Below are 23,208 nucleotides of genomic sequence, written 5' to 3'. Positions count from 1 at the left end.
TGAGGAGCCCGGTGCCGGTGATGCGGGGCCCGGTGCCGGTGATGAGGAGCCCGGTGCCGGTGATGCGGGGCCCGGTGCCGGTGCCGCGCCGGCAGCCCGGCGGGCAGGCCCTGCGGCCGCTCTCTCCCCCGCTCCCGCCGGCCCCCGGGCCCCCTCCCGGGCCGCGGGCGCCCCCCGGCGGCGGGCGGCGCTGCCGGTGCCCGCGCTGCCGGCGGCTCCAAGATGGCGCAGACGATCTTCGAGGCGCTGGAAGGTAACGGGGCCCGCCCGGGCCGGCGGGGACGCGCCTCTCCTGCCTTTCCCCCCCCGGCCCCGCGCCCCGGCCCGGTGTCCCCGCGCTGCCGCCGGGCGGGACGAGGCACCGCGGCCCGGCCAGGCCTGTCCCGGCGGGGGGAGCTGCTGGCGGGGCCGCGCCCCGCTCTCCCTTGGCTGCCCCGGGGCGGTGCGGGGAACCCCCGCGTCCCGAGGGAGCCCCCGCGTCCCCAGGGAACCTGTCGCCGCCCGGCCCGCTGCCCCCCGCACCCCGCCAGCCCCGCACCGCACGTCCCGGTGCCCCCGGAGCTCGGCAGCTCCTCCTCCCTCAGCCCCCCGTCCCGGGCACCCCACGGCCTCGCCGTGCCCTGCACACGGGGCGAACCCGCTGCCCCCCTCTCTGTGCCCAGTAACCGGGACCCCCAGTCCCGGGGCACCCCCAGCCCCAGGACACCCCCGTCCCCCAGGGCACCCCCTTCCCGGGGCACCCCCGTCCCCCGGGGCACCCCCATCCTGGGGCACCCCCTTTCCAGGGCACCCCCAGTCCCGGGGCATCCCCGTCCCCCAGGTCATCCCCGTCCCCCAGGTCATCCCCGTCCCCCGGGGCACCCCCATCCCGGGGCACCCCCATCCCGGGGGCTGAGCTGCGGGTTTCGCCGAGCTCGGGGTCATTCCCGGAGGCGCCTCTTCCCTGAATTTCCACAACACACCCGCGTTTCCCTGGACGCGGGGGCACTAACTGCAGGGAACCCTCGCCCTGCCGGCAGCACCTGCGGTGGGAGGGAGGAAGGAGAGCAAAGGGGGGATGGTTTTGTTTCCATCAGGTTACTGGGTGCACTGCCCAGCACCTCCTGTGCCGTCGGGTTCTCCATTTCCTGAGCCATCAGCTCCTCAGTGGGTTTCCCCGCAGAATTCAGGAAAGCAAAACATTTTAGCAATGGAAAAAAAGCCTGGTGGGTTTGGGTTTTGTTGGAGCCGAGTTGGGTTTGTGTTGTCTCGGTTGATGTGGTGACTCTGCATTCAGGTGTGGTGCTGGGAGCAGCGTGTCCTCAGCAGGTGCCGTGGGGCAAGGGGCACATCTTCCCCCAGCACCTGGTGCTGGTGTTGGCAGAAAGGAAGGCTCCAGTCAGTTCAGGGCCTGAGGGGAAAAGCAGCACCTGGGTGAAACAGGGAGCCTTGTTTCCTGCTCTAAACGGAGAGAGATCTGAAAGGGGAGGGGGGAAAAAAAAAAATGCACAAGTGAGTAGTCTTGCAGTTTTCTGCTGGCTTCCCCAAATTGCCCTGGTTTTGTCAGGCTCCAGGGAATGCCTGCTGCTGGCAGGAGAGGAGAGAGGGCTTTTTTTTTTTTCCTGAAGGTTTCATGACTGTAAGGAACATCCTGCAGACTGCTGCTGGCTGTGATCTGTGCAGGAGTGATGCAGAGCTCTTTCCTGGAGACCGTGGATGGCTGTGAACGGCATCCACCTAACCAAGTAGCTCTGCCTGGCTCAGGGGTCACTGAACCTTGAACTTGGTGATTCCCCTCTATGTTAAGTGTGGACACGTGCATTTACCTTGTGAAACTGCAGGGACTCTCTGGGCATTTGTGTGAGTTGCCAAGTGGATGAAGAGCAACATACTTCTCCTGTCCTGAGCCACTTTTCTCCAGCAGAAGGCTGAATGGAACACCAGCCATGCTGCTGCATCATTACTGCCTGGCTTCAGGTCTTGGCTTCTCCTCAAGCTTCTTCCTGCTCGGGTGGTCAAGGCAAAGCTCCAGCTTCTTCACTTGGAAGATCTGGCTACATGTTGGAAAGAAACTCAGGAGTTCCAATGCCAGGCCTATCAAAAGTGGCAGCCTTGATGCATGATGTTCTTAATTATCCCTGTGATACACTAAACCTGAATTTTTTATCCCCCTTTTGTGTCCTGCTAGCATAGTTCTGCTGAGGAGTAGCTGCTCTTTTTCACTCTCTGGTTTAGATGTGCCAACCAGAGCCTGCAGTGCTGCCTTTGCAGTGAACCAGGAGGTTGGTTGTAGAAGAGGAGGTATATTTCAAAGCAGGACTTGGGGCAGTATGAGAAGATGCACCCAGGAGTGCTCCAGCAGTGTTCTGCTGGTGGGGCTGTCCTAAAGGGCTGGTTGCAGCTCTCCATGGGAGTAAAGGCTTGCAGAGCTGGACCAGTAGCTTTGCTGTGAGATTTATGTGGAAGGGTCCCCATGGGCATGGTGTTAATTTGATGGTAGCATGAGAAGTGGTGTGTGATCTGCTTCCTTTCCAGGAGCTGCTTGTGCCCTCACTCCCCAGCAGCTGGTGTAGCAGGATCCTTCATCTCAGGAGGAGACTCAGGAGGGACCTTCTCACTCTCTTCAGCTACCCAAAGGGAGGTTGTAGGCAGGTGGGGACTGGGCTCTTCTCCCAGGCAACCAGTGACAGGAGGAGAGGGCCTGGCCTGAAGCTGCTCCAGGGGAGTTTTAGGTTGGATATCAGGAAGTATTTCCTCATGGAAAGAGTGATCAGACTTTGGGATGGACTGCCCAGGGAAGTGGTGGAGGCACCATCCCTGGAGGTGTTCCAGGAAAGGCTGGATGTGGCACTTAGTGCCATGGTTTGGCTGATGTGGTGGTGTTGGGTCATGGGTTGGGCTTGATGATCTTAAAGGTGTTTTCCAGCCTTGGTGATTCTGTGTGATTCTGTGTTTCTGTGATCTCTCTGTGTGCCTGTGGGAACAGCCAGGGAATGGTGCTCTCCCCTCTCCCAGGGTCACCTACAGCGTTCTTGGTGAAGGGTGATTGATGAAAAAGGTGTTGGTGGAGTCTCAGTGTTCTTTGCTTCACATTGGAGATGCAGGAAGAATGAGTATTTTGAGTGTCTTCAAAATGCTGTGGATTATATGGGTGCTCCCCATCAGGAAGGTGACACCCCAGTTGTCCAGGAGAAATTGTGAAATGACAGGAGGAACCTGGAGTGGGAAGATGAGGTGGCTGCTTCTGCTGTGATGTGCCACTGTCCTTCCTGGTGCTGTTTGAGTGAGCTCTCCTCAGGAACTGTCCTCCCCTCACTGCTCAGAAAGGATCAGACTGATGGATTTTACTGTGGTGCCTGATTCTGAGTGCAGAGCTTTACAGTTTAGTTTTGCAAAGGTCTTGAAGAAAAGTGAAAAGCAACCTAAGAACCCCCCACCTTTCTTTTCTCCCTTAATCCACAAGGTATAACACACAACCCTGCCATGCCATTTGTTTTATTTGTGGGTTCCTTGTAATAAAGGGATGGTAGTGCATAAAAATCACCCTTTTTTGCTGTATTTTTTCTATAATACAACTGTTCTACATGTCTTTACATCTAATTTCTAAAAGGATTGTGTCTGGTTTAATCTGCTGGTCGTGTGCTGCTGGCCAGGTTGTCACCCTAGATGAGCAGTCCCCATCCCCTGTGTTTATCTGGAATATTTTGGAACATTTTAGCTGTAGGGAAAAATATTTGTGCCAAAGCAAGCGAGCTGATTCTGACAACAAATCTGTCTGGGAGTGTGTGCTTTCCTGGAGTCCTGAGGGAAATGGAAATGAGAGCATCCAGCAGCTCTTGTATGAGAGGTGCCCACAGAGGAGCATGGAGTTGGGAGTGGAAGGAGCCAATGTCCAGCTCTCCTGTATGTCTCAGGAGTGGGGTGGTAGCTGGTGGCTGAGCAGGTCCACCCCCAGAGCACTTCCCAGGAGCCCACATTTAATATTTCCTTCTTAAAGCTGTATCTAAATCCTCCTGCAGTTCATAGCCACATGTCTGGTCAGATCTGGGAACACTGATCTTGAAAATGGAGGCATTCCTAACACTGCTGCTGAGGCAGAGTTGCTGCACACCAGGGACTGTGTCTTGAGGGAGCTGGTCTGCACCTTGTCACTGTGGGTCCCCTGGGAGATCCACCCAGGCTGCTACCCCTGTGACATCCCAGATCTCTACTTCTGATCCCTTGTCACACCCACTGTTGGACAACATCCTTCCTCTCTGCAGCAGGTGCCTGAAGCTGAGTCCCCCAGTCAGCTTTCCTTCTCCCCTTCCTTCTCCTTGTACCAAAGGAGTGTAGGGACACAGGTGGGACTGTTGCTTTAGTATGAGAGTTAAAGGTGTGGAGTAGAAGGGGATGAGGAGGTGAGAGTGGGGGAGAAGGGGGAGCAGCAGCTGGCAAGCAGCCTCCCTCCATGGCTTGTGAGTGAGCTCCTGGTGCCTGAGTTGTCCCTGTTGGGGCTGTGCTTGATTTACCATCCATGCTTGTGTCTCCTTGCAGGAATGGATAACCAGACTGTGCTGGCTGTGCAATCCTTGCTGGATGGTCAAGGAGGTGTGACAGATCCATCAACTCAAAATGTCAGCTCCTCCACTGCCATCCAGTCCATGGGTGAGTCCTGGCAGGGGCTGCAGGTCTGTTCCTACATTGCATTGTTGGGACTGTCAGGACATCTGCAGTGCTGCTGTGGGTGCTGGGGGCTGCTGTGGGTGCTGGGGGCTGCTGTAGGTGTTGGGAGCTGCTGCAAGTGTTGGGAGCCCTTGGCAGGACGAGGCAGAGCAGGAGGAAAGGGACAGGTGCCCAAGTGAGTTGGTTATGGCAATAGACTGGACTGTGCATTTACAGTAAAGGCACAAAAGGAGGGAGCAGTTGCTCGTGCTTGTTACTGGTCACATTTCTCATTTAATGAGCCATTCCTTGTCCTCTGGGGACGTATGACTGCTCTAGTCATTGAGTATCTCTTCTTTGTGAATGAATATGGAAACTGGTGCATAACCAGGACTCGCTGGGTGGACATGGAGTTAGCCCCTGGAGAAGTTCTAGTCTGTGTCCCCAGAAAGGTTCTGCTTTGGGCTGTGAATCAGACAGGAGGTGCCTGGACCAAGTGCAAAATGGTGTCTGCTCGTGTGGTTTTGCCAAGGCTGCACATTTCATCTGGGTTGTGATCACGGGGTTGTCTTCTTTCTGCTTTTAACATCAAGCAGAGGCAGCAAAGACCAGAAGTCTGATTTGGAGGTGGCTGTCAGACATCAGCTGCTGTTTTCTCTGTGCCCTGACCAAGTTACTTCTCTTGCTTTGTGCAACCCAGGGAATAAAATCCACCTCAGCCAGGTGGCATCTTGGAAGAAGCTGTTTTGACCAAAAGCAGAGGGTGCTACAGGAGCAAGGCTGGGTTGGTTGTTCATGTCTTTGGGATGAGAAGACAGACAATGAATTTCAGATTATCACAAGGGAGATGGCAGGTTTTGTATATGGGAGCAGGGCTGAGATGGGCTCAATCCCATCAGTTGGCTTTGAGGGAGAGCGTGGGCCTGGGGAGGAGGGACAGTTTTCCCCTGGCAAGCTGGTCTCTCCTGGTGATGATGTCCTAAGCTCCAAAGGAGGGTCTGTTTTCCTGCTGCTGTGGTTGTTGGGTGAGGTGGTGGGGAATGCAGAGGAAAGCCTGCAGCAGTGATCCCATCCTTTTCATTGCAGATGATGAAGACGTGTTCCTCTGCGGGAAGTGTAAGAAGCAGTTCAACTCACTGCCTGCCTTCATGACCCACAAGAGAGAGCAGTGCCAGGGAAATGCCCCTTCCCTCTCCACGGTCTCCCTGGCCACCAACAGTGTGTACACCCCCTCCATCACCTCAGTGCAGCAGGCTCCCAGTGCCAGCCGGCAGGTACTGGGCTGAGGGCAGGGGCCCTGCTACCCTCTCCCCCTGGTTTTGGGAGTGAGGAGCACCTCAGGGTGATGCTTTGAGATCCTCATGACTCAGCTCTCCTCTGGGAAGCTCACTTGTCCTGCTTTTGGCTTTTGACCTCATGGTTAAAGCTGTTTGGTCCTCTGCAGTGAGGTGTCCTTCAGCACAAGGACCTGACAGTTTCATACTGTGTGTGTGCTACAGCCAGACTGGTTCTACTGGAGATCCCAGTGTCACTGGGTGGAGGCTGTGCAGTGCTCAGGGTGGAATGGCTCTCACTGGTCCCCTGAGCTGTGGTCTGGCTCATGGGCAGAAGAGGAGGGCAGATAAGCCCACATAATGTGGTGTGACCAGCATTAGGGAAGTGTCCTCTCTGAAGTAAATCTCCTTCCCAACAGACTTCTCAGGTGGGAATCCCTTGTGCATGACATCTTCTGTGCCTGCAGTTATGGTGGTTTCCCAAGTGCTTTTTTCAAGCTAAGTTAGTGCCAGTGGATGGTGCTGCCCAGAGCTGCAAACACAAGTTGTTTCCACCTGGAAAATGGGACAGCCTTCCTCCCCTCCTGTAGTCCTACTCCATTCTGAAGAGCTGAGTCTGATGTTCACCATCTGCAGCCATAGCAACCTCCCTCTATTCTCCACCTTCCCTGGCTGGGGAAAACACTCAGGAAAGGCCTAAACTTGTCTGCAAACAGTTTGTCTTGCAGATCTTGTTTAGTAACCTGTGATTTGAATAGTAGCCAGTGACCACTTTCCCAAACCACTGTGATTTATTTTTTTTTACACCTCCTTTTCTGAAGAACATTTCTGGAGCTGCCTTCTTATGGCCAGAAACTACCATGGACTCAGCAGGAAGGTGTAGATAATGGCTGTGACTCAGGGGAGGCTGTGAGAGCAGCCTCTGATGTTCAGTGTCATCATTTTGTTTTGTTTCTTGTTGCTGATCAACGAGGCATCTTTTTGTCCTTTCAGCAAATTTCTACGTACATCACAGTTCCCCCATCCCCTTTGATCCAGACCCTGGTGCAGGGGAACATCTTGGTCAGTGATGAGGTGCTGATGTCAGCCATGTCTGCCTTTACATCCCTGGACCAGCCCATGCCAGCAGTGCAGCCCCCGGGACAGGTAAGGGGCTCAGGGTGTCCCCTGCACAGCAGGAGAGTCCTGTTGGTCACTGAGACTGGAGATCTGCTTCAATGCTGAGCCATAGAATCAGAATGCTGAAGGTTGGAAGGGACCTTAAATATCATTAGGTTCCAACCTCCCTGCTCTCAGCAGGGACACCTCCCACCAGCCCAGGCTGCACAAGCCCCATCCAACCTGCCCTTCAACACCTCCAGGGAGGGGCAGCCACAGCTTCCCTGGGCAACCTATTCCAATACCTCACTACCCTCATGGTGCAGAATTTCTTCCTAATATCTAATCTAAATCTCCCCTTTCAGTTTAAAAGCATTACCCCCTTTTCCTATCACTGCCCTCTCTGGTGAAAAGTCCCTCCCCAGCTTTCCTGGAGCCCCTTCAGGCACTGGAAGGTGCTCTAAGGTCTCCCTGGAGCCTTCTCTTCTCCAGGCTGAACACCCCAACTCTCCCAGCCTGGCTCCAAAGCAGAGCTGCTCCAGCCCTCCCATCATCTTTGTTGCTCTTCTCTGGCCCCTCTCCAACAGCTCCATGTCTCTCCTGTGCTGAGGGCTCCAGAGCTGGACACAACACTCCAGGTGGGGTCTCACCAGAGCAGAGCAGAGGGGCAGGATGCCCTCCCTGGCCCTGCTGGCCACACTTCTGTTGATGCAGCCCAGGACACAATTGCCCCTCTGGGCTCCAGCAGACACTGGGGATTCATGCCCAGCTTCTCATCTCCTGCCATCCCCAAGTCCTTCTCCTCAGGGCTGCTCACAATCCATTCTACCCCCAGCCTGGGTTTGTGCCTGGGGTTGTGCTGACCCAGGTGCAGGACCTTGCACTTGGCCTTATTGAACTTCAAGAGGTTGGCACTGGCCCTCCTCTCTGGCCTGTCAAGGTCCCTCTGGATGGCAGTGTATCCTGGGCAGCCTCCCAACATGATGGCCAGACTTGGGACGGAGTGATGGATAAATAACAGGATAGCTCCAGGGCCTGCTCTCATCCTTGGTGCTGGATGCCCAAATCTGTGTGACTTGGTCTCTCCAGCTTTTTTTGAGCCCCCATATAGTGTTTGACTTCCAGAGCCTTTGTCAGTTTGCTCCACAGATCCCTCTCCTCCTGGGATGGTTGTTTTGGGTTCTCCCTGGGGGCTGGACAAGTTCTCTACACTCTCCATGCTCTCAAAATGTTCTTTGTAAGCGGAAAGATTAAAAGCTTTTAAAAGAAAGAAAAAAAAAAAAGACAGTGGGGCTTGAGCACCTGGTTTTGGAGGAGACAGTGTCTACCAGCAGCTCATGCCAGCTGTCTGGTCTGACCTGGCCATTGGACAGGGCTGCATTGTCAGGATGTTGTTGCTGTTCTGCTGGTGCTGGTTGGGATTGGGACTGGGATTGGGACTGGGACTGGGATTGGGATTGGGAGGGAGCAGCCCCTCCACCTCATCGCTGCTGCAATTTCAACATCTTGTCTGTCTGTCTCTCCCTCTCCTGGTTCTAGAGCAGTCTGAATATGCACCCTGGGACTGGTTACCTCTCCCAGCCCCCTCCTCCACCGCCCCCTCCCCAGCCTCCCCCTCCCCAGCCCCCCCCAGCTGCCCCCCCCAGCCTGGGGGCTCCGGGGCAGCCCAGCGCCGGCGGCAGCAGCGTGGTCGAGGTGTACAGTGCTCCTGCTCCCATGGCAGCAACCAGCACTGTGGAGATCCAGACTCTGGGAATGCCACCCTATCCGCCCATGGAGGTAAGGCCAGGGGCTGTCCCCAGGGGCTCTGCTAACAAGCCAGGCTGCTTGGGAGTAGCCTGGGCTGGGAATCATAGGATCACAGAATGGTTTGGGTCGGAAAGGACCTTTAAAGGTCACCCAGTCCCACCCTCCTGCAGTGAGCATCTTTAACTAGACCAGGTTGCTTAGAGCCCTGTTTAACCTGAGCTGGAATGGTTCTAGGGATGGGGCATCTACCACTTCTCTGAGCAACCCATGCCAGTGTCTCACCACTCTCACTGTAGAAAATGTCTTCTTACATCTATTCCATGTATACCCTCTCTTAGTGTGGAATTAGAGTCTGGGAAGATTAACTGACAATGATTATTTCCTCTGGGAGAAAATCCTGGACAGAGGGATGCCAGCAAGATGATGGAGGTTCTGAGAACAAGAGGAGTGGTTAAGAGGGACAGAGGGCTTGGTTGGTATGGGCTTAGGAGACCTGAATGTCTGCTGTGCTCAAGGAATACATGTGGGTGTTGGGAGTGAGAGAGAGCTGAGGTGAGTAGCTCGCCTCCCAGAGGGGTGCAGAGCACTGCAGGTTTAGGTAGAGAGAAACTTTAGTCTAAATATCAATGAACTTCCTGAAGTGAGGCACAGGCAGGGTGGGATCCACTGGTGGTCACTCCTTGGCCTCCACACCAGCACTGCTGTTGACAACAAAACAGGTTTGTTGGCCATGTCTTTATGGCTGGCATCTGATCTGGAAGTGCCAGGGGTCAGAAATGGGTGGGGATGGTGGCCACTTAGTGCTCTGTTGATTTATCAGGGTGGGCAGCAGAAGAGCCCTCAGATCCTCTCACCCCAGACTGATGCCTCTGTCTTTTCTCTAAGCGTCCTTTTCTAATACTGGTGCTGATGTAAACAACCATGCTTTGCTGCCTGGAGTTTTCTTGTGCTTTCCTTCCTTCTGCAGTCCTACCAGGGCAGGCAGCAGGGCCTCGAGGTCCCTGCCTTAGGTATGGTGTGAACCCACAGGGTCAGGGGTGACCATTCCGGTAACCTGCTCCAGAGGGATCAGAAACTGTTCTACGAATAAGACATGGATGAGAGACTTGATGGCTCCTTCGGTGTTTTCTTTGCAGTCCTGTTCCTGCTGTAATAAATCCTGGAGCTCTTCTGATGTTCAGCAGGAGAGTTTCACACTGTGCAGGGTGTTAGTTAGAGACACACTGTTGGCCTAGTGAACCAGAAATTTGATCCAGTTTGGCAGGAGGCAGGACACTCAGCTGGACTAAGAGGCTGGAGTGGGAAGTGTTGCTGGAGATGGGAGGGCAGGACACAGTACGAGTCTGTGTCACAAACCTGTTCCCTCTGATCAGCTGCACTCTTGCAGGTACCCAGCCAGTGTGTGGAAAGCCCGGTGTACCCTTCTCCTCCTGTGTACAGCCCTGGGAAGCAGGGCTTCAAGGCCAAGAGCACCAGCACTCCCACAGCTCTGAGCAGCACAGGAGGAGCCGGTGTGGTTGGTTTTGATTCTGCCTCCACTGCCAAAAGTCGGCGCTGCAAAAATGAGGGCGGGCTGCAGGAAGGTGAGTGTCCTCACAGCCTTTCCCTGCACCAACCTGCAGGCCACAGGCTTGTCCTGTGTGGCCTGTGGAGCCATGGGCTCTGCAGGCACAGTGGGGTGGTCCTGGCTGTGCAGGCAGCTCCAGAGGAGGACACCCTGCCCCTGAAAGTGTGGCCATGCCTCTTGTCTGTCACCTCCCAGCGCACGTGAAGGAGCTTCCCTGTGCTGCTGGGTGGGCAAGAGTGTGCTCAGTCTGTGCAGCTGCATGTCACTGGATCACATCTGCAAGGGAGAGATCCTGCCAAGTCAGGTGTTAGAGTTTGGTCCATTTTAACCCGAGGGAGACTGGCTAGCCACAGGGCTGGTGGGCTAGATGTGGCCTGGCCCTGAGGACTCTGTCCCAGGGGCTCAGACCTGCCCTTGCTGCGTGTGTCAGTGCCTATGAAGAAAACATACCTGTCCCCAGGGGAGGCAGGACAGGGATGGGCCCCACTGCAGAATGGAGGAACCTGCCTGCTGCTGGTGTGATGTGAGCACACTGAGCTGGGTGACAAGGGAGGTCCCAGGCATGAGGTAGAGGAAAGCCACGTGGCCTTCCTCCCTGGGAATCAGGGCCTGTGGGGTTACAACCATACAGATGCCAGGCTTTCACATTGTTTGCAGAGGTGTGAATGATCATGCAGGCTGCAGCTCCCAGTCCAGAATTTCCTAGAACATCCCACGGTTCTCCTGTTTTCCATTGCTTTATACCCCATCATAGTAGACAGAAGATGTGACTGACTGATCTTCTGGATGGGAGAAATATGCATGTGCTCTGGCTGATGGCTGACCTTGGTGAGTTCGTAGGAGAGACACACATCTGGGGCCCTTCCTCTCACTAATCCTGTGTCTTTTCCCAATGCCCAATATGCCTTTTAAAGTAGGTGCTTTGCAGCACATTTGGAAGGGTCCCTGGAGTGGTTAATACCTGAAGGAGATGCCCTGCCCACTCCACTTCTACTCTCTTCAGTACTTCCAGAGTTGGCTCAGGCTACATTAAATATGTTTTTGTCCTTAATCTCCCCCCTAGTCTGGCCAGGCAGATCTTATCCTTTCATAAACCCTTTACTCTTGGTTCTGGATAGATGAGTCTTGGGGTGAGGGCCCTGTGGTGCAGGGGGGACAGGGCTGGGCCACATGATCTCATTCCTGTGTGCATTTTTGCTTCTTTCAGGCAAACCCAAGTCCCCCAAGCTGAAATGCACTTACTGTGACAAGGCCTTCACCAAGAACTTTGACCTGCAGCAGCACATCAGAAGGTAATGGTGCCACTAGCCTGGACACAGCAGAGTGATTGGGGTGGAGGTGGGCATAGCTCCTCTGAAGGAGGCTGCTCAGCCCCCTAGACCTTGAGGTTGTCATATCCCTGAACCTGTGCTGTCCTGGGAGGTGATTCTTCAGCCCCCTTCCTCCAGGACACCTGGGCTGAAGGCTGCATCATGGATGTGATCTTCTTGCTGAGTTTGGGCTGGAACTGGAGACTTGTTTTCCTTGCTGATGGGACCTTGAAAGCCAAATCTGTTGTCACCTGATCACTGGGCCACCAGCATCTCCACTGCTTTCTCTGCTTTTCCCTCTCCCTCCCTAGCAAGCTGCAGCCTTTGTGTTTGCTGGGGTTAGCAAACCTCAAGCCAAGCTCTGTGTCTACACAGGGAGCTCTCATAAGAGCTCTTTTCTTGCAGGAGGCAGTTGAAATCTTCAGAGTTTCCCCCAGCAGTCTGCTGGACTCAAAACAGATCAGAAGGAACCAGTGGTGGTTTCACTCCCCTTCCCAGCCTGGACTCTTCACATGATGTACTCCATGTGTTAGCCTGGTTTTAATCCTGCAGGAGAAGGGCAGGGTAGGCAGACATTTCTGCTGTGGACAGGGGAGAGTACATTCAAGGAGATCAGGGGACTGCAACCTGGAAGAGATGCATGTGCAGAGGAGGGAGAGGTCTAGGGGTTGTGCCCCTAGAAAGTGATGGGCTCCCCAAAATCCATGCAGAAACCCTGGCAGCAAATGCCCTCTCCCACTCCTTTCTTAGATCCCTCATCACCCCCAGACTGTGAGTTTTCTGTCTGTGCACCAGGCATGTTTCCCCAGGCATCTCACCATCCACTTCCTCGGGTTAGTGAGCTCTCAAAGCCCTAGTTTGACTGGTCTGGTGCTGATCTGCTCAGCATAGTGCCTGGTGCAGTCCTGCAGCAGCTGCCCCACCACAGTCCATGCCCTGGGGCTGCCTCTGCTCCACGCTGATCCAGCGCCCTCTGCCTTCAGTCACACAGGTGAGAAGCCCTTCCAGTGCATCGTGTGTGGCCGAGCCTTTGCCCAGAAGTCCAATGTGAAGAAGCACATGCAAACCCACAAAGTGTGGCCTCCAGGGCTGGGATGCACCATCTCCCGCAACTCCATCACCGTGCAGGTCATGGCCTTGAATCCCAACCAGCCAGAGGATGAGGAGAACACAGGTTTGCTGCCTGGGGATGGCATGTGCCAGGGGCAGAGCAGAGATGTGAGGTGTCCGTGGGTCCCTGCACCTCCACAGAGGGAGGGGAGGCAGGAGCAGTGTGTGCTGTTAGCATTCCCCCTGTGGGGCTGACCAGCAAACACTGGAGGAGTGAGTGGCATTTGCTCAACTTCAGGCAGGAGCATCCTTGGGTACCCCCAGCCACAATAGATTCAGGTGCTGGTGGAGACAGTGGCTCAAAACTCTGTGCCAGTGTGTGCATGTGGACAGGGCAAGGTGTCTTCCCCCTTCTTCCTGGCAGGTGCAGCTTTGGCAGCACACAAGCCACACTGGGCAGCTCTGGTCTGGTGCCCAGACAAGCTGGTGGTTGAGCACAGCCCAGGGCTTGGGCTTGTTTGCAGTGTACAAGTCACACCTGGGCTGGCCCTGATGGCCAACTGAAAGTGCTTGAAGCAGAGAAGAGCTCCTTGCTCAACACTCTGTCTGGACACACTTTCAGCTGGTGGGAGGGAATAGTGTGACAATGGCATGTCTAGGACAAGGCCCCACTGGAGCTGCTCCTTGCAGACATGATGGACTGAGGGCTACTGGCTGGATCTTACCTCCTGACTCCTGCCAGAGATGGGAGTAAAGCTGGCTCTGCTTCCTTGGTGGGGCCTGCCCTGCTGACTGCTCCATAGGGCACAGTTAGGTCCCTGGAAAAAGAGAATGGGTCAGGGAGAGAAACAGAGCCTTTGATAGTCAGCAGATAAAAATACCCTGTTAGAGACTGAGATCTCTCTGCTCTGAAGAATGTCTTGGAAAGGAAGGAAGAGCCTGGCCCCAGAGCCAGGCCTGGTGTGTCTCAGCAGTGTGGCACTGGCACAGCAGCTTTCAGAGCTGTGAATTTCTCCCTCTCCAGGTTTGACTCAGCCCACAAGGAATCCTGCAGAGCCACTCCAGGACATGAGCCCCTTGGAGGAGAGCGAGCCGGGCAAGCTGGAAGCCAAGCAGGTTGTCTTGATCGATAGCTCTTACCAGTGCCAGTTCTGCCCCAGCAAATTCAACACCTATTTCCAGCTGAAATCACACATGACCCAGCACAAGAACGAGCAGGTGGGGACACGGGTGCCCTGTGGCAGTGATGAGATTGGGATGGGCTTCATATAAGTGCACCAGCTCCCAGGGCCTGTCCTGAGCCTCTTGCTCTGTGAAGCTGCCAGTGCTTTGCAGGTAGCTCAGCTCTCTGGATGTCTGGGTTGCAGCTCTATGGTCTGGGTGGCTTTGAAAAGTTCCTCTGCCTCCACCCTGCTGAGTGAGAAGTCAGCCAAGCAAGTTTGGGTGGCCAGAGAAGAAGCGAAGTCTGAAGTTTTTAGTGTAGGTGGCAGCCCTCAGGTGGTGGGACAGTCACTGCTGTGGTGTTGTGGTCTCACCCACCCAAGTGGTTTCAGGCGATCACACCAACACCCCTTCCTGCCCCTTTGCTTTCTTAGAGGAGTGCCCTGACAATCTGCATTTGCAGAATGTGAACTCCCTGCAGGTTCTGCTGTTGTCTCCACCTCGAGCTGTCAGCCACATTTTGATGCCAAGCTGCTCTGCACTGCTCTTCAAAGACTCATCCTCTGAGGAATGCAGCAGAGGAGAGGCATGTTTTACCTCCACGTTTTGTCCTGCTACAGTGCAGGGCAGGGTTTCTGCTGTGCCCTGAGTGCTAAAGGCCCATGGCTGAGGGCATGGTGGGATGTTCTGGGAACTGTGGTGCTGCTTTGTTCATAACATCAGCTCGGCTGTTCTCCATGGTGGGTCAAGGGGCAGTGGTCCCTTTCTGTAAATGACCCCATGGCAAAGACTTGCAAAATGGAAGGCCACTCTGTCTGTTGGCAGAGGATTTCCCCTGCCTGTTTCTCTGGTGTGCCCCTCCAGTCACTCTCCCTTCTTCACCCAGGTGTACAAGTGTGTGGTGAAGACCTGTGCTCAGACCTTCCAAAAGCTGGAGTCCTTCCTTGAGCACATCAAGAGCCACCAGGAGGAGCTGAGTTATCGCTGCCACCTCTGCAGCAAGGACTTCCCCTCCCTGTATGAGCTGGGTGTCCACCAGTACTCCCACAGCCTGCTGCCCCAGCACAGCCCCAAGAAGGATGTGGCCGTGTACAAGTACAGTAGCAATCGGTGCTCACAAGGCTTGTAGGAGTGAGTGGGTGCAGAGTGTGTTTGGCTGAGACTGGTGGGGACCTCAGAGGGAAGAGGGGGCCAAGTCTTCTGTGGTTCTTTTGGACACCCAAAAATGTGGCAGATGGGGGGGGGTCCCTCCATCAGGCTGCTAGGGCAAAGCACTTTGAATGCAAGGAACCTTTTAGAAAGACAGTGAAAGGCTGGGATCAGTTGTGTGGGAAGATCCCATCACTGCAAGTCACAGAATCACACAACCACAGAATGGTAAAGGTTGGAAGTGACCTCTGGAGTCCAACCCCCTGCTAGAGCAGGATCCCCTACAGCAGATCCCACAGGAACACATCCAGGTTTGGAATGTCTCCATCCTTGGAGAGACATTTACAACCTCCCTGGGCACCCTGTCCCAGTGCTCTGTTACCCTCAGTATAAAGAGGTATTTTCTGATATTTAGGTTATACCTCCTATCCACCAGTTTGTGCCCATTGCCCCTTGTCCTGTCACTGGACACCACTGAGAAGAATCTGGCCCATCCTCCTTGACACCCTATTTAGATATGTAAAAGCATTGATGAGATCCTCCCTCAGCCTCCTCTTCTCTAAGCTGAACAGTCATTACTTGGGGCTCATCTCCATGAGGAAGCAATGTGGAATATGTTCTTGGGTCCCTGGGTGCTTCCATGGGTGTCTGTGTGGAAGAGCTGGCAATTTAAAGGCTTCTTCATCCATTTTCCCAGCATCTCCCCCTCGGGAAGGATGCCAAGTGTGAGTGTGACCTGGCCATGTGGGTGTTTGAGGTTTCAGAGCCCCTGGGGGGTGGTGGTGGTGTTGTCTGCACCAAGCTGACCCTGTCAAAGATCAGCCTGGAAGGGCTGGGCAGCCCTGCCTGGGGTCTGCCTGCAGGGTGGGCTTTGCTGGCTGTGTCTTCACAGGCTCTGTCCTTTCTCTCCACGTTAGGTGTGTGAAGTGTGTCAATAAGTACTCCACCCCGGAGGCCCTGGAGCACCATCTGCAGACAGCAACACACAACTTTCCCTGCCCTCACTGCCAGAAGGTGGGTGGGTTCACTGCTGCCCCAGCTGGTCCTGGACACCTCGACAGGGCTCTGAGGGGGGTGGGAACCTTCAGCTCCCTTTCCTTTCCCTTCCTGCTTCAGTACAGACTGGCAGGTGCTTTTCAGAGACAGAGGTGATTGCACCCCAGGCCTCTAGCTCTGACCTCTCATGCAGAGTCTGTTCCTCCCTGCAGTGCTGGCTTTTCTACCAGGTCCCATTTTCTGAACAGAATTTGCCAGGGCAGCTCCCTGACTCCCCTGGCAGCACAGGACTGCTCACTGTTTGTCTTGTAAGGAAGTGTCTCTGGAGGAGAAGGCTGGTTTAGGGAAGTCTTAGAGTGACAGCAGTGCCTTCGACCCACCACGCCTGGCTACCTATGGCTGGAAGGTTGGGCAAGAAAAGCCCTGAGTCCTGGGGGAGCTTGTACACCTCCATCACTGTCCTCATCTTCTGTCACAACAGAAGTCTGTGGGCTCCCCCTCACTCCCCTCTTTTGGGTGAGTGCTCTGTGTCCTTGGCAAAGAGAAACCTGAGTGGTGTAACTGGGCCTGGGTAGGTTTTTGCTGGAAATACTCTCTTCAGTGCAGCCCCTGAGGGGGTTTGAGAGGCAGAATTTGGTGAGGTTTTAATTCTAATACATTATTTTTTGAAATCCAGACTAAAGTTTGAACCCTTGCTCTTCTGTTTATAGGAAAGGATATTAATATCCTGTAGTAGGGGCAGGGCCAATCTCAAAGCAGTGACCATTCTGTACTGAGGTAGCTCAGGAGGGGAAATGCTCTCCTGCCACGGTCAGTAACCCATCTCTCTTTACCTGTCTTCTCTCCACTTCTCCCACCAGGTGATGGATGCCCTTCTGAGCCTGGGTGGGACATGCAGCATAGGGGTTGGAAAGCCCATTATCTGCAGCAGTATTTTTTACTTTGTATTCCTACTAATCCTGCTGTTTTCTGGAGGTATGAGAGCACAGTCCTGGGTGCCAGAACCCCTGGATATCCTGTGCTCCCCTCAGGTGCATCTTGCAGCATCCACATTAGGAATTCCCTTAGCTTGGGTATCCCCTTTAGCCAGAGGAATCATTCTTACTAGCTTCATAAAGACCAGGACTGGGAGCCATTGGGGTGGTGGGGAAGCACGAAGTGAAGATAACACTGTAGGAAGGCAGAAGTCATGGGGGCTCCTTGCCCAGCCCGTCCTGTTGCTTGTTCTGGTGGGAGACTGGGCATCCATCTGGGGTGCTGGCCCTCAGCAATATGGTGTCACCAAACTGAGCAGCAGGGTTTCAGCTTGTGTGTTTCTTGAGAAGGTTTGGGGTGCGTGTTTCTTTGTTTTCAAGCTCTCTCTGTGTTTTCCTGATGCAAACTAATGGTTTCCTCAGAGCGTCCTTCCCAAGAAAGCAGCCACCACGAGCTTCTGGTGGCTTCTGTGCAGGCCACAGCTCCCCTGCCCGTGGCCACCAGCTGCCCCTGGCATGCTGCTGGCTCCCAGCCTTGGGTCTGTGTGCCAACAGGTGTTCCCCTGCGAGCGGTACCTGCGCCGCCACATCCCCACGCACGGCGGGGGCAGCAAGTTCAAGTGCCAGATCTGCAAGAAGTTCTTCCGCCGGGAGCACTACCTCAAGCTGCATGCCCACATCCACTCGGGTATGACCCCCCTGGCACCACAGTGCTCCCTGCCTCCCTATCCCTGCTGCTCTCTGTAATGCCCTGGCTCTCGTCCTGATCACCAGAGTGATCAGGGCAAGTCACCTGGGGTTTAGGAGATGGATGGGTTGAGTTCAGCCTCCTGCCCAGTACTGCATCCAGTGGGAAGTGGGACATGGAAGTGGCTTCCCTGTGGAAGCAGCTGCAGAAGCCACTGGAGAGCAGGAGCAGTGCCCAGTGTGGATTGTATCCACCCATTTACCCATCCAAGACTCATAGAATGTTTGGGTTGGAAGGGACCTTAAAGCTCATCTAGTTCCACCCCCCTGCATGGGCAGGGACACCTCCCACCAGCCCAGGTTGCTCCAAGCCCCATCCAACCTGCCCTTCAACACTGCCAGGGATGGGGCAGCCACAGCTTCCCTGGGCAACCTGGGCCAGGGTCTCACCACCCTCACACTCAAGAATTTCCCCCTAATGTCTCACCTAAATCTCCCCTCTTCCAGTTTTAATCCATCCCCCTTGTCCCATCCCTCCCTGCCCTTGTCCCAAGCCCCTCCCCAGCTTTCCTGGAGCCCCTTCAGGCACTGGAAGGTGCTCTAAGGTCTCCCTGGAGCCTTCTCTTCTCCAGGCTGAACACCCCAACTCTCCCAGCCTGTCTCCAGAGCAGAGCTGCTCCAGCCTTCTGATCACCCCCTCTGGATTCACAGGGTAGGGAAGCTTGGGCAAGTTTACAGAGAAGCAGAGAGTGGCACTGCTGCCTGGGTGAGCCCTGTGTGTGGCTGAAGCAGCCCCATGTGACTGGACTCCTGGTCTCTTTTTTCATCCAGGTGAAAAGCCCTTCAAGTGCTCAGTGTGTGATGCAGCTTTCAATCGGAAAGACAAGCTCAAGAGACACATGCTGATCCACGAGCCTTTTAAGAAATATAAATGTCCCTTCTCGTACGTAGTGTGTCTCCATCCTGGTGGCATGTCTTCATGGGGTTGGGATGGGGTTTGGGATAAAAGAAATGTCTCCTGCAGATATCCTTGGGAACATGTGTGGCATCTCCCAGTCTCCTCTTCATGGGGAGGCAGGAATGCTGCGTGCTGTTGAACTGGGAGTCCCAGTTAGTCCTAGTTCTTTGTCACTGATATCCTGTGGGGGACACGTTATTCCATCTCAGTTCATCAAGCCCTCCATAAAGGCCTGGCTTCACGGGGAGGCTTGGGGGTTGCTCCTGGTGAGCACTGGGGAAGATAAGGAGTATTATTTGAAGCACAGTTTGACCAAGTGATGGGCTCTCCCTGCCATGTCTTGAAGAGCAACACAGGAACTTGTGTCTGAGCTGGAGAAACCCAGATTTATAAGGTGCATTCCCAAATCCATGGCACAGCCACGGGCCTTCTGAGATAGCCAAGGCTGACTGGATTCTCCCTGCTCCAGCCACCTTGTAGCTGCTTCCAAAGTATTTCTGTCTGCAGCTGGGATCTTAAACTTGCTGATTTTGGGGCATGTCCTAGCAAGACACAGCCCATGTGCAGCAGCAGCCACGTGTGCCTGTGGCAACCTGTTTGTTTCTTGCTCCTCTCCAGACGGGCTGAAACAGCAGAGGGACCCATCTGGGGCTGCTAAGAAGGGTTGTGAGTCTCTTTATGGTCCAGGATCTGTTTATACATCGATGCTCAATGGATTCATGCTGCTCACCAGCATTTCTTGTTACAGAAGCCACACGGGCTGCAATAAGGAGTTCAACAGGCCTGACAAGCTGAAGGCTCATATCCTGTCCCACTCGGGTAAGTGCAGCTCTGCCCGTGCTGCCAGGGGTTGGGAATGGAGTGGCTGGGATTTGCTGGGTGCTGCAGGTTCCAGAGGAAGGAGTAAACCTGAGAAATGAGAGCAACCTGTGAAAAGTGCAAGATGTTCCTTACAGGTGCTTTCCCTGCAGTGTCCCTCCCCCCACCACTCAGCAAACACAGCTGCTCTGTAGTGTCCTGTGGGAGAATCTTCCACCAGGTGTGGCACAGCCTTTCCCAGATATAGGCCTGAATTATTGATAACCTCTTAGTAGCTTTAGATTTTTTTAATCTGTTAAAGTGAGCTTACATTTACATCTGTGTCTAAGCTTTGGTCAGTTTTCTAAGGCAGTATCTCTAGGCAGGGCCTGCTGGCAAGACACAGAAGCAGAGCTGGATTACTGGCTGTGTTTGAGATTTCGTGGGATTTGATTCCCTCCTGTGTTCCAGAAATGATGCTCCCACTCCTAATGAAGACAAATAATTTATTCCCATGTTCTAGGGAATGTTCTGGCTTTTGGCTCTTGGGGTAAAACTGGCAGTTGTGCCTGTCACATCCTGCAGGGTGTGCTCAGATGGGCTGGTGCTGAGCCTGCAGTGGGTGGTTGGCTTCAGACTGTACCTCCCCATTCTTGGGAAGAAAAAAAGTGACCCTTTTTTTTACTTACCAAATACACTTGAAAAAAACCCACCAGAGTTGAAGATTGTTTTCCATTTTCACCATTATGTGGCATTTTTTTCTGGTGATATTTAAATCCTCTTCCTTGAGGCAAGAACTATTCTTTTAGCCCTTCCTAAACACAGACCTTTGAGGAGTGGGGCCGCTCACCCTTGTCTGGCTGCAAACTACAGCATCACCTGGAAAGGTTGGACCAGATGATCCTCCAGGTGCCTGTGATGATTTTGGCAGTTTTTGCTCTCCCTTGTGAAATCCCCATCTGCTTTGGAAAAAAAACCATGCCTGGCACCGTGTCTCCTCCCTTCCATCAGGGACCATCTCCTTGGAAGAGGAGGTGGAGCTGCTGGGCACCCCGGCGGCGCGGTGCAGATCTCCCGCTTTCTGGTGTTTGAGGGCTGAGCTGCTGGAGAGCAGGGTAGGAGAGAGGGACCTGGGGGTCCTGGTGGACAGGAGGATGACCATGAGCCAGCAATGTGCCCTTGTGGCCAAGAAGGCCAATGGCATCCTGGGGTGTATTAGAAAGGGAGTGGTTAGTAGGTCAAGGGAGGTTCTCCTCCCCCTCTATTCTGCCTTGGTGAGGCCACATCTGGAATGTTGTGTCCAGTTCTGGGCCCCTCAGTTCCAGAAGGACAGGGAACTGCTGGAAAGAGTCCAGGGCAGAGCTACAAAGATGATGGAGGGAGTGGAACATCTCCCTGATGAGGAAAGGCTGAGGGAGCTGGGTCTCTTGAGCTTGGAGGAGACCGAGGGGCAACCTCATCCATGTTTACAAATATGTAAAGGGGGAGTGTCAGGAGGGCAGACCAGGCTTTGTTCAGTGATGTCCAGTGACAGGACAAGGGGCAATGGGTGCAAACTGGAGCACAGGAGGTTCCATGTGAATATCAGGAAGAACTTCTTTCCTGTGAGAGTGACAGAGCCCTGGGCCAGGCTGCCCAGAGAGGCTGTGGAGTCTCCTTCTCTGGAGACATTCAAACCCACCTGGACACGTTCCTGTGTGATGTGCTCTGGGTGACCCTGCTCTGGCAGGGGGGTTGGGCTGGGTGATCTTTTGATGTCCCTTCCAACCCCTGAGATCCTGTGATTCTGTGGTGCAGGGTGTCTAACTCGGCTTTTCCCCCCTCTGGTGCTCTGCAGGGATGAAGATCCACAAGTGCCAGTACTGTAACAAGTCCTTCAGCCGCCGAGCCCACATGGTGGAGCACCAGCGCTCCCACACCGGCAACTACAAGTACCGCTGCCCCACCTGCAGCAAGGGCTTCACACGCCACAAGTACATGAAGGACCACAAGTGCCGGCTGGGCTCACCCAAGGACAAGGACCTGCAGCTCAGGAAGCCCCAGAAGAAAAGGGTGGGACGGGGGCGCAAGGCAGGCCTGTCCCTCCCCAGGCAGCTGGGGCTGGCAGAGCTGAAGGAGGGCGCTGCTGGGGAAAGCCCCCCCGAAGGTGGCCCTAACAAAGAAGCATTCCAGGAGTCGGACGCCGTCCTGTCCATCGTGGTTGGTGGGTCGGGAGCTGCTGACTCAGACCTTGTTGTTCCTGGGCAGCCCAACAGCATCGCCTCCAATCTGGCCCTGGCAGAACTGCAGGCTGCCTCTGATGGCCCCTGCACCATGCTGGCTGTCCCTGTTTACATCCAGACCACGGAGTGACGATGCACAGAGCCACTGTGTGGCCGAGGGCTGGTGCTGAAATTCATCCCAGTGACACAGACCAAAGCTCTTGTGGGGAAGGGAGATGGATATGTGAGAGAATGGCTTCCATCTCCACTTGTTCTTCCCATGCTCGGGCAGAGGACTGCTTGGAAGCCACCAACGGCTACAAGGCGCTGAGGAGAATGGCTCCATTATTTCTTGTCCCTCTGCATTGCTGCTCAGCCTAGGGCAAGAAAGACTAAGATCCCTGAATCAGGGTGAGAAGAAGGAGCACACGTACTTGCCACAAACAGAGCTGCTGAAATCAGATGGCTTTGCAAATCACAGCTTGTCCCATCTGTGGTTTTTCTGGCCTAAAAGCTGTATTGCCCAGTATTTGGGTGGCCTTTCCGAGAGCAAACAATTGATCCTTCCTAGTGGAAGCAAGTTCATCCTGAGATCCTTTGGGAACACTGTTCACAAATACCCTGGTAGACTTTTCTCTGGTGTCTTTCTCCTCTCTTGTCTCTATCAGTAGAAAGATCACCTTGTCTGTACTACATGTGTTATAAACACCATGGACCTTGTGTGCTGTGTGGAGTCAGTGGGTGGGAGCACACGTGTGTTTTGGCTCTTCTCTCTGCTTGCTGTGCCCTCCACAGTGTTGGTTCCTTTCATGGTTTTTCTCCATACCCAAGCATCTCCAAGTGCCTTAGAGATCAATGAGTCAATCCATGGGACAGGTCAGTGTCACCCCTTCTGTGTACAGCAGGGCTGTACTGAACTGACCTGTCCAGGGTCACACAGGAAACCTTTGGCACATCCAGAAGCCAGTTTTTTAGCATCATCTCTAGACTAGGTGCTGCAGGGTGCTTCTCTGCACCTCTGTCAGCTGCTTCCTTAGCTCAGTTCCCTGGACCAGTTGTTGGTTGTTTCAGGGGGTTCCAAGCAGGGAGGGAATTGGTGTGGTTGGGTAGAAAGAAAATCTGGTGTGACTGGGGCACTTTCTGATGTCTGCTTGGCTTTTCCTCTCTGACTTCCCAAGTAGGAGTCCCAGAGTCAGCATGGAAGCACCAAAGCCAGGAACTGAAAATTACGATTGGGCAATGTTGGCCCAGTGTGTTCCCCTGTTTGCTTCCTGCTCCATGTGTAGGGCAGCCCACCTGAGCTTTCTCTGTGGAATGTGTGTGATGTGCTGCCAAGCTGGCTGTGGATGGAAGACCTTGCATTTCCAGCCTGTTTCTCCCAGGGTGGTACAGAACATAACCTGGGTTGAAACTCGGGCTGTGGAGTCTCCTGCCTTGCCACGGGTGGGTGTTTCTGGCCACTGGAGCAGCCAGCCCAGCACCACAGGTCTGACCAGCCTGGCCCTGCTCCTGCCCAGTGCTTGACCTCAAGGTGCTGCTCTTCCTGTCTCCTCACAGTGTATTTTGCTCAAATCTTGAAAGCAGCAGCTTGCAGAGGCAGCCCCCTGGGGCTG

General features: G+C 54.4%; 1 protein-coding gene across 3 annotated transcripts; it reads left to right on the top strand.

Moving 5' to 3' along the window:
* The first annotated feature begins 207 nt into the window (after nt 1–207).
* ZNF341 (zinc finger protein 341) lies at nt 208–22,315 on the top strand. 3 transcript variants are annotated; one of them, XM_051633483.1, is made up of 15 exons: nt 208–253; nt 4,516–4,626; nt 5,710–5,897; nt 6,891–7,043; nt 8,535–8,774; nt 10,132–10,327; nt 11,519–11,603; nt 12,605–12,795; nt 13,696–13,889; nt 14,719–14,927; nt 15,899–15,995; nt 17,507–17,639; nt 18,470–18,581; nt 19,345–19,415; nt 21,232–22,315. In XM_051633483.1, exons 1-15 carry the CDS (start codon nt 223–225, stop codon nt 21,744–21,746), a joined length of 2,526 nt encoding a protein of 841 aa, XP_051489443.1. In that variant the 5' UTR covers nt 208–222; the 3' UTR covers nt 21,747–22,315. The 3 variants fall into 3 exon arrangements, with proteins under 3 accessions (XP_051489443.1, XP_051489442.1, XP_051489444.1); XM_051633482.1 differs by having other exon boundaries at nt 17,375–17,639; XM_051633484.1 differs by lacking the exons at nt 17,507–17,639; nt 18,470–18,581; nt 19,345–19,415; nt 21,232–22,315 and adding an exon at nt 16,838–17,460.
* Nucleotides 22,316–23,208: the final 893 nt, after the last annotated feature.

Source organism: Apus apus, chromosome 15 (genome assembly GCF_020740795.1).
Source record: "Apus apus isolate bApuApu2 chromosome 15, bApuApu2.pri.cur, whole genome shotgun sequence".
In the NCBI taxonomy this organism is placed as follows: domain Eukaryota; kingdom Metazoa; phylum Chordata; class Aves; order Apodiformes; family Apodidae; genus Apus; species Apus apus.
This window is presented reverse-complemented; position numbering and strand designations above follow the sequence as displayed.